General features: G+C 37.3%; 1 protein-coding gene across 50 annotated transcripts in view; it reads right to left on the bottom strand.

Moving 5' to 3' along the window:
- Window positions 1-12089, bottom strand: part of NRCAM (neuronal cell adhesion molecule) — a 315528-nt gene that overhangs the window by 15281 nt on the left and 288158 nt on the right. For 22 of the 50 annotated variants that reach the window (XR_001830436.2, XM_037745118.1, XM_037745117.1 and 19 more), the window contains 3 exons: window positions 11533-11568; window positions 4125-4250; window positions 2778-2930 (listed from right to left, as the gene is read on the bottom strand). The exons of 15 other annotated variants lie outside the window; for them this stretch is intronic. Coding sequence is in view for 34 of the 35 variants with exons in the window: in XM_037745118.1 (XP_037601046.1) it covers window positions 2778-2930; window positions 4125-4250; window positions 11533-11568 (315 nt within the window). In the remaining variant the exon portion in view is untranslated. The remainder of the gene's footprint in view (window positions 1-2777; window positions 2931-4124; window positions 4251-11532; window positions 11569-12089) is intronic. 13 more of the 50 variants (XM_017546864.2, XM_037745130.1, XM_017546860.2 and 10 more) reach the window with 2 other exon arrangements.

Here is a 12089-nt window from a genome sequence, read left to right on the forward strand (position 1 = left end):
GAGTGGTCATACCGGGTGGGGTGGCGGTAATGAGTGGTCATACCGGGTGGGGTGGCGGTAATGAGTGGTCATACCGGGTGGGGTGGCGGTAATGAAAGGTCATACCAGTAGTACCGGGAAGAAGCACAGCATCGGGACACTACCTGTCTTGTTTGTTGTTCAGTTTGTGCCGCAGGAAAAAAATTAAGAAATATACCTTAAAAATCCAGACTCTAAAAGGGAGAGATGGTATAATGGTAGGAAGATTCATGAAACAGCTGTAGATGAAAGTTGAGTCTAAGGTCCTAAAATCAGCAGAACTCAGAGAAAGAGAGAAGCAGCTCATGAATGCAGAGTTCAAAAAGTAGCCAATGATAGGATTTCATGCCAAATACTGACATCCTTACACCGTGGAACCCAGCAGGAAGAGAGGAGGGGCAGGAGCAGTGGACGGCAGGGCTTTCACACCAGAGTTAACCCAGCAGCCCCAAAGTACAGAGTGTTGTAAACTGGGAAAAGGAGGCAGCATAATGGTAAATTGAGGCATTCTAGAATGCTGGCAGCATTTGCTCTTACAGGTGATGTGTTAACTAAGGTCATGAGTTTAATCAATATTTGTTCTTTTTAATACATTTAGATGTAAAAAGTGACAAGAACTGGTTGGGACCTTGTCCTGTCTCTCCATCACTGGCACACAAGAAGGCCCACCTATCATAATTCCTCGCCTCGAACTATCTAGCAGTTGCTGCTGGAATTGTAGGCATTACACTGCTGAGTGAAAAATAATTTTCTAAAGGAGTTGTCTTTTGTCCTGTAAAAGGACAAAAAATGCTGCCACTTGATTTTAAGGGTGAATCTAACTTCGGCTTAAGTTATGTTTTCCTTTCCTAAACATTTCTAACAATTTTAACAGGTCACTTTCAACATAGTAGATTCTTCATAAACAGTCCAGAACCAGTAACCATGTGCAGCCCACGGGGATCCAGAATCACTGATTGGATTTACCAAGTTTTGACTGAAACTGCCCTTTCTGAGACAGCCTGCCCCCTCCTTGGCCTGTGGACGTTTGTGACCTTGTACAAAGGGTATAGCGAGGACCTTTCTTCTGCAGATAGGACAAGCTTCTAATCCCAGCTACACCACATTCCTACTGAGCAACCTGGAAGGTACTCCACCTCTCTGACTTGAGAGGTAAATGGAGTAATAATGGTGCCTATGTCAAAGGATTGTTGTAAGGACTGAATGAGAAAAACACTTATTGAGACTTATGAGAACTTGCAACTTTCACTTATGAGAAAGCCTGCTGTATAGGAGAGCTGACTTAGTCCCATTACTATTGCTAGCCTTCCAGCTGTATATGAAGAGAATATGTACTTGAGCTTTTAGTATTTTGAAAATAAAAGTTACCAATAACAACAAACCACAACCTTGTAAACTAGCTACGAATTGATTAGATATTCCCCTTCTAAGTTTAACACACTGGTTTCCTAGTACTATGTACGTAAATGGATATGAAATACAAAGAACGGAATAACGGAAAATGTGTTGTTTTCTTAAAACATTATGATTTTAGCAAATGAGTATCTTTAAAATATAGTTTAATACATTATTGTTGGTTTCTTTTTTAAAACCACTTAATGATCGTATGTTTTTCTAAATTGTAAAAACTGACTTTAAAAATCATAATGCTTCGTTAATGAAAGTCACAAAAAATACATTGTGTAATGTATTCTACAGGATATGCACATTTCTTTCAGAATGCACGGAGTGACTGAAAGTAACATGGAGGTATGAACCACAGAGTGAACAGGTACCACAAACAACCCTTGTTTAAATGTAAGTAGCAGGGATTGTTCTCCATCTAGTGAGCAAATACGGATGTTCTCGCATTTCACGTGAACATTTTTCTTTATTTTGGAAACTTTATTTTTAACTCGTGTATTTTGATAATATTCACTTAAGTAAATATATACAGGCAGTAAAATTCGGTGTGATAAAAAATGTAGCATATGAATTATACAAGTTCTTGTTTTACACAAATGTAATAATATCTGTATCAGTTGTCTAAGCAGACTGCAGGGTTCTGCTGGATTGTAGGCCATTTTGAAATAAAAAATTGTGACTTTTTTTTTCTTTTTTGAGACGGAGTCTTACTCTGTTGCCCAGGCTGGAGTGCAATGGCGCAATCTCGGCTCACCACAACCTTTGCCTCCTGGGTTCAAGTGATTCTCCTGCCTCAGCCTCCTATGTAGCTAGGATTACAGGTGCCCACCACCACACCCAGCTAATTTTTGTATTTTTTAGTAGAGACGGGGTTTCACCATGTTGGCCAGGCTGGTCTTGAACTCCTGTCCTGAGGTGATCCGCCTGCCTTGACCTCCCTAAGTACTGGGATTACAGGCGTGAGCCACCATACCCGGCCAGAATTGTGACTTTCTTATAAGTTGTTTCATCTTCAAAAGCATTTTAAAAATTTCAGTTTAACTCTGAGGGAAAGTTTATATGTGTGATATTAACAATTGAATTCTTTAAATAATATAAATTAAAATCATATTTAAGTCTATTTTTGTGATGTTTTTTGGTAATAATGTGGCTAGAATATGATTTGCTAAATTCTGTAATTCATTTGATATAAAGAACCAAAGACAAAAACCCAAACTCCCAACCCAACAGGGCCCCATAGAAAGACATTCATGCCCTAAGCATAACACAGCTCCACCAGCCCCCACTTCCAGCTGGAGCACCTGGCGGCCTCCACCTCTGAGCGGGAGCCTGAACAGGTGTGGTGTGCGCCTCACCTGGGCCCGTCTCAAACACAGCCTCTGAACTGACAAAACCAGAGTCCCCCACTGCACCAACTCGAACTTTGTATGCTGTTCCTGGCATTAGACCCTTTAACCCAAAGAAGCTCCAAGAACCATTTACAATTTCTTTTCTCCATTCTTCTTTGCCTATGGAAATTTTGCAAAAACAACAAATTTGAATATTTTAATGGACCAGAAGTCACTTAATGCTTCAAGAAAGGAAAAATCTTTATAAGCTCAAGACAAAATGTAGGATGCTTAGGTTTACCATTTTAGATTATTATAAATGCAGTCATGTCCAATAAATCAATTAAAATGACCTATAGGAAAATATCCTCAAAGAAAAATAGACTGGATATCTAGATTGCTTATTAATTTTATATATTCCCATTGTATTAATTCTCCTCTTTAACACAAAGGAACGTTCTTTATCTGCACCTTGCCTTATGAAACTGTTGAGTTTCTCTAAAGATGTTTACCAAAAGAACTGTTATACATTAAATAGCTTAAGTGAACTATGGGAAGAATTATTTTTTAACATTCACGAGATGAATTTTTCCGTAAATTTAAATGCCTTCCAATGTATCCAATTCATCAATTCAATCTTTCCCAAGTATTGGTTTCTCTAAAGGGATCATTATTTCTAAAAATACTTGTTTGCATGATAAAGCCTTAAACAGAAAGTTGGACTCTGTTCAACACTTTGTCACAAACATTTATTGGCCACCGCATTTATTCTATATAGAGCACACTGCATTTAGGAGGGGGCATTGGGTTTTCATTAACCACTAAAGTAAAAGCTGCCCCATCTCCTAACAGATGTGACCAGATCTAAGAAGAGTGCCTGACTTGAGAATATATCAAACATTAAAACATATTGAATGCTCTCCCAAAGTATTAATTTTCTGCAGTTTTTTAATAAAATTCTGTTTGGCTAGTTAGGGTAAAATGAATACTTCCAATTCAGTTTGATTTCTGCTACTTCAAAGTCCGATTTGAAACAAACCTGTTCTTCTTTCCTACTATTACTTGCAAATATAATTATTCCCTATTACTCTTGTTTATGTGTCGTGGGCATAGAGCCAATTTTAAGTACTATGATATGAAAATAACACACATAATGGAACATATGCCCTCTGTTATTAATATAAAAAGTGATTCCCGGTTACGCATAAAATATGTGGTATGCTGGTGGTTCACTATAATTTTTTAAGATAACTCATTCATCTAATTGGATCAAATTATTTTGGAAGACGATCCATAGTAAATTCTTAAGAAAGTTCTTAATCTTCTAAAATGCATCCCCCAAATTAAAAATCGGGTAATGAAACGGTTTCTTACTGCCTGCTATACCATATTCAACATAAAAGTTGACATGCTCTGGTCCCTCATATTCCCAACTGATATTGGCATAGGTCTCAGCAGCTGCAGCAGTAAGATTGCTGATCCTGGGATTTACTGCTTGAACTAAATATACAATAGAAAAATAAAACAGACAAACAATCACATTGCAGCACCATACACGCAAATATAAGTTTAAATACTCTGAAATTGTGCAAATGGAATTAAATAAGAATTTACTGTTAAAACTTAGGATTCACTCATGCTTCACTTTCATTATACGGAAAGATTTTTTGCTTCTTAATGACAGCATTAGGAAATAAATTAATAATCAGAAATAATGATGCATAATGTTAAAATTTATGAGTTCTATTATATGGGTTCTGAATAAAATAAACTGTTGTCCATTAGATACAGTCCCGGGAAATGTCACTGTCTTCATTTACTAATGTGTGATGGAGAGGGGGATTGCTGAACAATCCCAGGGACAGAAGTCATCATGGAATATCAGAGACGCCAAGGTAAAACCCAATACTATGTGGCTACTTTTCAATTCTATGTGTCATCTCCATGCAGGTCTTTGAAAAATCTGTGTTGGTGTGACAGAGATGCCCCTTTGAACAGCAGCTTTTGATCTGTTTTAAAAAGCAGACTTCTTTGAGTATCAAACTCTGGGGAACTTAGGGACTCCAGGTAAAGAACCCCTGCTTTAGAGAATGATGTTGGAAGGGAAGCTGCAAAAGGAATTGCCAGATACGTTCTATCAGAAGTTAAGAAAAAAGAAATAAAATAAGTAAAAACTATTTCATGTAACATATCCCAGACAGCAAGACAATCTTACCTGTTAACTGTTTGTTACAAAGCATTTTCTGAAAAATCATAGTGCAACCTAAATAGCTTCTTAAAAATCCAAATTATGGAGACCAGATGATGCTACATGCTTGCTACTGGGTAAAGACAACATCTAAAGTCATTAAAAAAATGTTATTTGAATACTTAAAGCTGGCAATTCTTTCAGTCCTACGTCAATAGCTTAAACTAAAAATAAAATATGTACAGATGTGTTAACTTGGGTAGTTAAAAAATTAGATGAATTTATTATCCCACATAAAATTGACTAGGATAGTAAATCAGACAGCATCAATGGGTTTACAAAGACACTGAAATTTTATTCTAAGGTATGTTTATAAAATTTAGATGCTCAAGACCTTTGTTCAAATAAATGTAATAAAAAACACATATCTTAGAACTGAGAAAAGAAAGATATTAAAGCGGTTAAATAATGCTCTTGACTTCTGAAATATAATTCGACAACACATGCAAATTTTGTATCTCTTTGTGCCAAGCATGGGGAAACAGCAGAGGGCAAAACTGATTACTGAATTACGCAGAGTCCTTCTGTGGACCTAACTAATTTTAGTTTTCTGAGATTTTCTTTTTATAGGAAAAAATAATAGGAATATGATCAATCAGTGACACTAAATATGCATACACGTGTAAAACATTGATGGCAATCATTATGGAAAAACATCAATTTTCTTAAAAGATTTTGGAATACTGAAACTGAGGAATTTAATCTTGGAGTAATTATGGAAGATGTTCAAGGCAGAACCGTAATACTTCTAACACAGATCATTTACTAACAGAAGGGCAAAATACTTCTAACAGAAGAGCATTTAGCTTCTTCTTATTTTTTACATTGATTTCTATGGGTGCTCCCTTCTCAAAGTTTCTTCCTCAAACTGTTTTTTTTTTAATTATTTTGTTTCCAGTCTTACTGAAATGAAATCGGTATCTCTACAAGGTATCTACTCTCCTGTGTTCATTGCAGCATTATTCACAGTAGTCAAGATTTGAAAACAGCCTAAATATCCATTGACAGATGAATGGATAAAGAAATTACCATATATATACACAATGGAATATTATTCAGACTTTAAAGAGAAGGAAATCCTGCCATTTGCAACAATATGGATGAGCCCAGAGGATAGTATGCTAAGTAAAATAATCCAGACACAGAAAGACAAATACTGCGTGATCTCACTTAAATGTGTGTGAAAGGAAAATAAATCTTTGGGCCCCCAAATCACTAAGCTAAAGGGAAAAGTCAAGCTGAGAACTGCTTAGGACAAACCTGCCTCCCATTGTTTTCAAAGTCATCCCTCTGCTCACTGAGATAAATGCATATCTGATTGCCTCCTTTGGAGAGGCCAATCAGAAACTCAAAAAGAAGGCAACCGTTTGTCTCTCACCTACCTATGACCTGGAAACTCCCTGCTTCCAGTTGCCCCACCTTTCCAGACCAAACCAATGTTAATCTTACATATGTTGATTGATGTCTCATATCTCCCTAACGTGTATGAAACCAAACTGTGCCCTGGGCACCTTGGGCACACATCTATGTGTCTAAAATGTCATGGGCTATGTCACGGGCACATGTCCTCAATCTTGGCAAAACAAATTTTCTAAATTAACTGAAACCTGTCTCAGATTTTTGGGGTTCACATGTGGAATCTAAAAAAGTTATACTTAGAGAAACAGAGTGTAGAATAGTGGTTGCCAGGGGCTAGGGGTGGGGTGTGGGTTGGGGAAATGGGGAGATGTTGGTCAAAGGGTACAAACTTTCAGTTATAAGATGAACAAATTCTAGAGATCTAATGTACAGCATATTATTAATTACAGTTAATAATAAAGTATGATACACTGGAAGTCTGCATTTAGCTTATTCTTAAGGGTACCCAGAAAAGATACCACAATTTCCTAAGGTATGCTGTTTGGCCAATTTTATCATAGAGAATTTTAACTTTCCTTCCTTTAATCCCCACTCATCCACTTTCTCACTCCCAAAGTTCCTATGTTGTACCCAGCCAAGGGAGCTCTAGTGTCCCCTTTTTCTGGGCTTTCCCAACGGGCTGCTTCTGGTGTGCCTCTCCCAACTGTAGGTCTTCCTCTGTAGATACCACTAGTGTAGTTAACCTACATTTTAGCTACCGAAACTACACCTCTAATCTAACCACCTCTCTGTTTAAAACTCTGCCTATAGGTAAATACAAATTCCTTAGCAAGGCATTCATGGCTATTCAGAGCTGTTACCACCTGGCTCTATCCAGCAATCCACTCTCATCTCAGGGCCTTCTCTTTTCCACACACTCTCTACATTTCAGCCTAAGTGGACTGCTTGGTATAACCCACACATCTGGTGTTTTCAAATCCCATGCCTTTGCTTATACCCCCTACCAAGACTTTACACACTACAACTCCCTGATTCATCTGCCAAAAACTAAACAAAACAAAAACTGCGCTTCAAGGCCCAGTTCAATATTATTTTCTTTGTGAAGCTTTTTCTGATCCTGCTTGGCAAAATAAATGGTTCATGCCTCTATGTTTAGATAATATTGTGCTCCAATTTCTAGTTTAGGATCCATTTATTACTCTTTCAATGTGTTGGTCTTACCTGCCAGATTTTAAGCATGTCAGGGGCAGGATTTGACCATAGTAGGCTGCAAGTTAGGTCAAGAATGTCTTTACACACAGCTTCTTAAACAAAGGCGGGTGCATTTTATATGCCAGAGAGACATTCACTGTTGAACTGACTGAAGCCTCTATGCTTCGAGGTATATCTTGTTTTGTTTTCACTTAGACCAAAAAAGGAATTTTGGTTTTTTATTTACTGGTTCTTTACTCTGGCAAAATAACATAGTAAGAGTCAGATCACAGAAGGGATTCACCACTAGCTGATCCTCAATGCTCTTCTCTGATAATTCCTAACTGGTTGACCATAGTAGGCTGCAAGTTAGCCCAAGAATGCAGATTCCTGCCTTGCCAGTTAGTTTCTGCCTGTTTCTGTATTCCAAACTAGTCACTCTATGATAGTATTTTGATGTTTGGTCTCCAGAGTGCCAGATTAAATGCAATGAATAAGGCACTGTGGATCATCAGCAATACCAACATAACTCAACTCTTTTTGGGTTTGCACATTTTTGGTTCATTTCTATACATGCCTTCACAGGACTACTTCCTAGAATTCCAGACCCTGAAATCATTTATTTATTTATTTATGAGATGGAGTCTTGTTCTGTCACCCAGGTTGGGGTGCAGTGGCATAATTTCAGCTCACTGCAGCCTCCACAACCCGGGTTCAAACAATTCTCCTGCCTCTGCCTCCTGAGTAGCTAGGACTACACGTGTACGCCACCATGCCCGGCTAATTTTGGTATTTTTAGTAGAGACAAGGTTTTGCCATGTTGGCCAGGCTGGTCTTGAACTCCAGATCTCAAGTGATCTGCCTGCCTTGGCCTCCCAAAGTGCTGGGATTACAGGCATGAGCCACCACACCCAGCCTCATTTAAAGAGACATAGAAATTGAACAAATACGCCAATCAACTATAATTACTACACAAATATTGAGAGCTTTAACCCAACAAGGAAAAGTATAAAAATAAATGACTCAAAGATCTTGATTACTTAATTATATTAAGGAGAATCCTAAGAAGAAGGGTCAGTATGGCATCAAATAGTTAATTGAATTATCCTGAGTTTTCCTTCAGGTTTATAATCATTTTGTAATTATATATTTAAAAACTTAGGTTTCATTAACATCTCTTAAAATCTGTAAGAAAATTAAAAAATTAAACTCAGATGCATTTATTTTTCCCTCTTTGACCAGAAACAAATTAAAACCACTTTTCATGAAATCATAATTCATAATAAAATCATATTAGATGTTGATGCTTTTTTTTTTTTTTTGAGACAGAGTTTCCCTCTTGTCGTCTAGGCTGGAGTGCAATGGTGTGATCTTGGTTCACTGCAACTTCTGCCTCCTGAGTTCAAATGATTCTCCTGCCTCAGCCACCTGAGTAATTGCGATTACAGGTGCCTGACACCATGCCCGGCTAATTATTGTACTTTTAGTAGAGACAGGGTTTCAGGATGTTGGCCAGCCTGGTCTTGAACTCCTGACTTCAGGTGATCTGCCTACCTCAGCCTCCCAAAATGTTGGGATTATAGGCATGAGCCACCATGCCCGGCCATGTTGATGCTTCTATAGCTAAGGATATCACATGTTTTTTCTCTTTATTCATCTCTTATTTATTCCCTTTTCTCCTGATTTAAATAAAAAATTAAAAGATACATTTAAAAATTAAAATTTGGAAGGATCTCGGAGAACTTTAATTTTTCTCCTGTCACAGAGAAACTAAACTCTACATAGAGAAGGAAAATAGAGAATAGGATAGAATTCATTTTCAGATTGATAAAAGAAATATTTTTAAGGAAGGAAAACCCAGGATCACAAATTATGCTTGAGTGGTTTAAAGTCTCACCATGGTAAAATATCATCTTATGTAAGCCATACTTAACTACTGCTATACTGTTTAAATAAACCATATTAAAATTAAGGTCAGACTTAGCTTTTTTCCTGCTTATTTAAACATTATTCCTTTTCTTATCAGAGAGCTGTCAGATTTTAATACTGGGGGCTAAATGAACTTTCAGACACTCCATTTTTGCTTGTCTCTTTATTCATAAGTAACTCACAATTCAAATTAGTAACATAAAATGGTAAAACCAAAACTCTTTAAATAAGGGGTTCCTTTAGTTTTAATTTATTAAAAACAGAGGGGTGATTTCTTTTTCAGTGGAGTAGATATCTACTTCTTACATGACAAGTTCTAACATGACAAGTCCATTTAAAATTCAGACTTGCTTCACAGACAATCCAACTGAGGCACAGTTTCTCTACTGTCAACTCTAGGCATAGCCATAATGACATGTCCACTGCATAGGAGAAATGCCAGGCTTTTAGTGAAATGCTCCAATTGAAGTTATAAAGCAGTACATTATTGTAAAACAACTAACGATTTTAATTAATGTCTAATTATCACAGGAAGGAAGTATACAAATAAACAGCTTACATCTTTCTTTTTTTTTTTTTTTTTTTTTTGAGACAGGGTCTTGCTCTGTTACTCAGACTGGAAGACTGGAGTACAGTGGCAAGATCTCAGCTCAGTGCAACTTCCACCTCCCTGGTTCAAGTGATTCTCCTGCCTCAGTCTCTCGAGTAGCTGGGATTACAGGCACGTGCTACCATGCCCAGCTAATTTTTTGTATGTTTAGTTGAGACAGAGTTTCACCATGTCGACCAGGCTGGTCTCGAACTCCTGACCTTTTGATCTGCCTGCCTCGGCCTCCCAAAGTACTGGGATTACAGGTGTGAGCCACTGCACCCGGCCAGCTTACATCTTTCTATTATATTACAGAAATTTTGAATTTTTACTTCATCCTTTCAAGTCTAAAAACACAAATGTAACACTTAAGATTACTGAAAATGGCCATAGTTCTTATTCAATAACTCCAAAATCTATCTGATCAGTATTTTGCAATTTACCAAGACTCTGAATATAAGCAAATTTCTAAGCAAATAGAATAAATCTATCAAGTCTAAGCTCACAAGATCTGAATAATATAGGGCAAAGCACTTTTTTCTCTTGGTCTTCCTTTTCTTTATTCCTGTTTGTACTCATCTGATCTGTGAAAGCCCAGGAAAACCCCTGACCGTGGGCACACCATGTGAAAACAGTGCCCAGTGGCTGGTGCTCCACTGCTCTCTAAAAAGCTGACTGGTCAACCAGCAGCCAGGGGTCAAAGACTGGGGCATATTTGGCATTGCCACAGATGGAAGACATATTACAAGTTATTCAAGCACCGTTCTCCCAACAAATCTTTTTGACCCAGAGAGCTGTCAGAAATAAAGAATAAAAGTAATCCATTGTGGATTGTTGGTATTACTCAGGAGGAAGAGACTTAGGCAGCTGTGTGAAGACAGGATGGGACAACATATTTAAGAAGAGCACCTGGAAGACTCACTTGTAGGGAACGCTAAGCTTGGGGAGACTTAGTCCCAAACCAGTTGGAGGGCATTGCTATACTGCAATTCCAAATGGACGGTTTTGTGTGGTGGGAGCCGAGTGTACGCTGTATCTACAAAGAGAGCAGCTAAATTGGAATAGAACAGGAAGCTTGGTTGATCTCATTTCTAACAGGCTGTTTTCATCAGAGGGCTAACATATCTGAACTCCTAATAAAGTGGTATGGCCACATAGAGGATCTGTGACAAATCCACAGTTTTGGTCCTGTCTGATCCAGCCAAAATCATAGTATTAAATGCTAAGATTAGGATTTGTACCAAGGATAAGTCTCAAGAAAAAATTTTGGGAGAATTCAATATGTGGCTTTCTACTTATAAAGAAAGGACTAGAAATTAATTTTAAAGCCAAGATTGGATGAGATATTCTTTTCTTTTGGTGGATCAAAGCATATTTTATTTTCTGTTTTACCCATGCTGCACTTCCCCATGTTTCACATTGCAAATTTCACACATGTATAAAGTCATGCAGATGAATTATTTTACCTTTGCCTGCACCTACATCAGGTGGAAGAATACCAGCTTTAATGAAGGGAAACAGAAATAGGACACTATATAGTTAGATGTAACACACCCATGAGCATGTATAGCGATATAAAAACACATATTAAAATGCTAAAGCATGCAAGAAGAATGAAATGTACCACACCAGGTATGGGGGACAAAGATATGTTGGTGTCCCCAAACTGACTCAGTATTCAAATCCACACATTACTTAAGGTGCATTATTCATACTTGTTTATTATGTAAGAAGGCTTGGGATATTTCAAACCAAATTTGGGATAGAAATTGTCAATTTTTTAGGCTATCAAAGATAGTCAAATGAATAATCCTTAAGCAACTCTACAATTTAGAGACATGCAAAACCAGAAAATCTTTTACAATATTTTTGATAATTTTCATCAGATCCAAAGATTTCAGAATAACTTTCTTAAGTATGAAGTGTTAATTTCTTTTTCTAAATACTGTGATGGGTTATTTTACTTTCTTTGTACATACCAACATATAAAATCTTTTGCTCAAACACAAAATAAATGCACTAT

Source organism: Cebus imitator, unplaced genomic scaffold (genome assembly GCF_001604975.1).
Source record: "Cebus imitator isolate Cc_AM_T3 unplaced genomic scaffold, Cebus_imitator-1.0 Scaffold192, whole genome shotgun sequence".
Lineage (NCBI taxonomy): Eukaryota > Metazoa > Chordata > Mammalia > Primates > Cebidae > Cebus > Cebus imitator.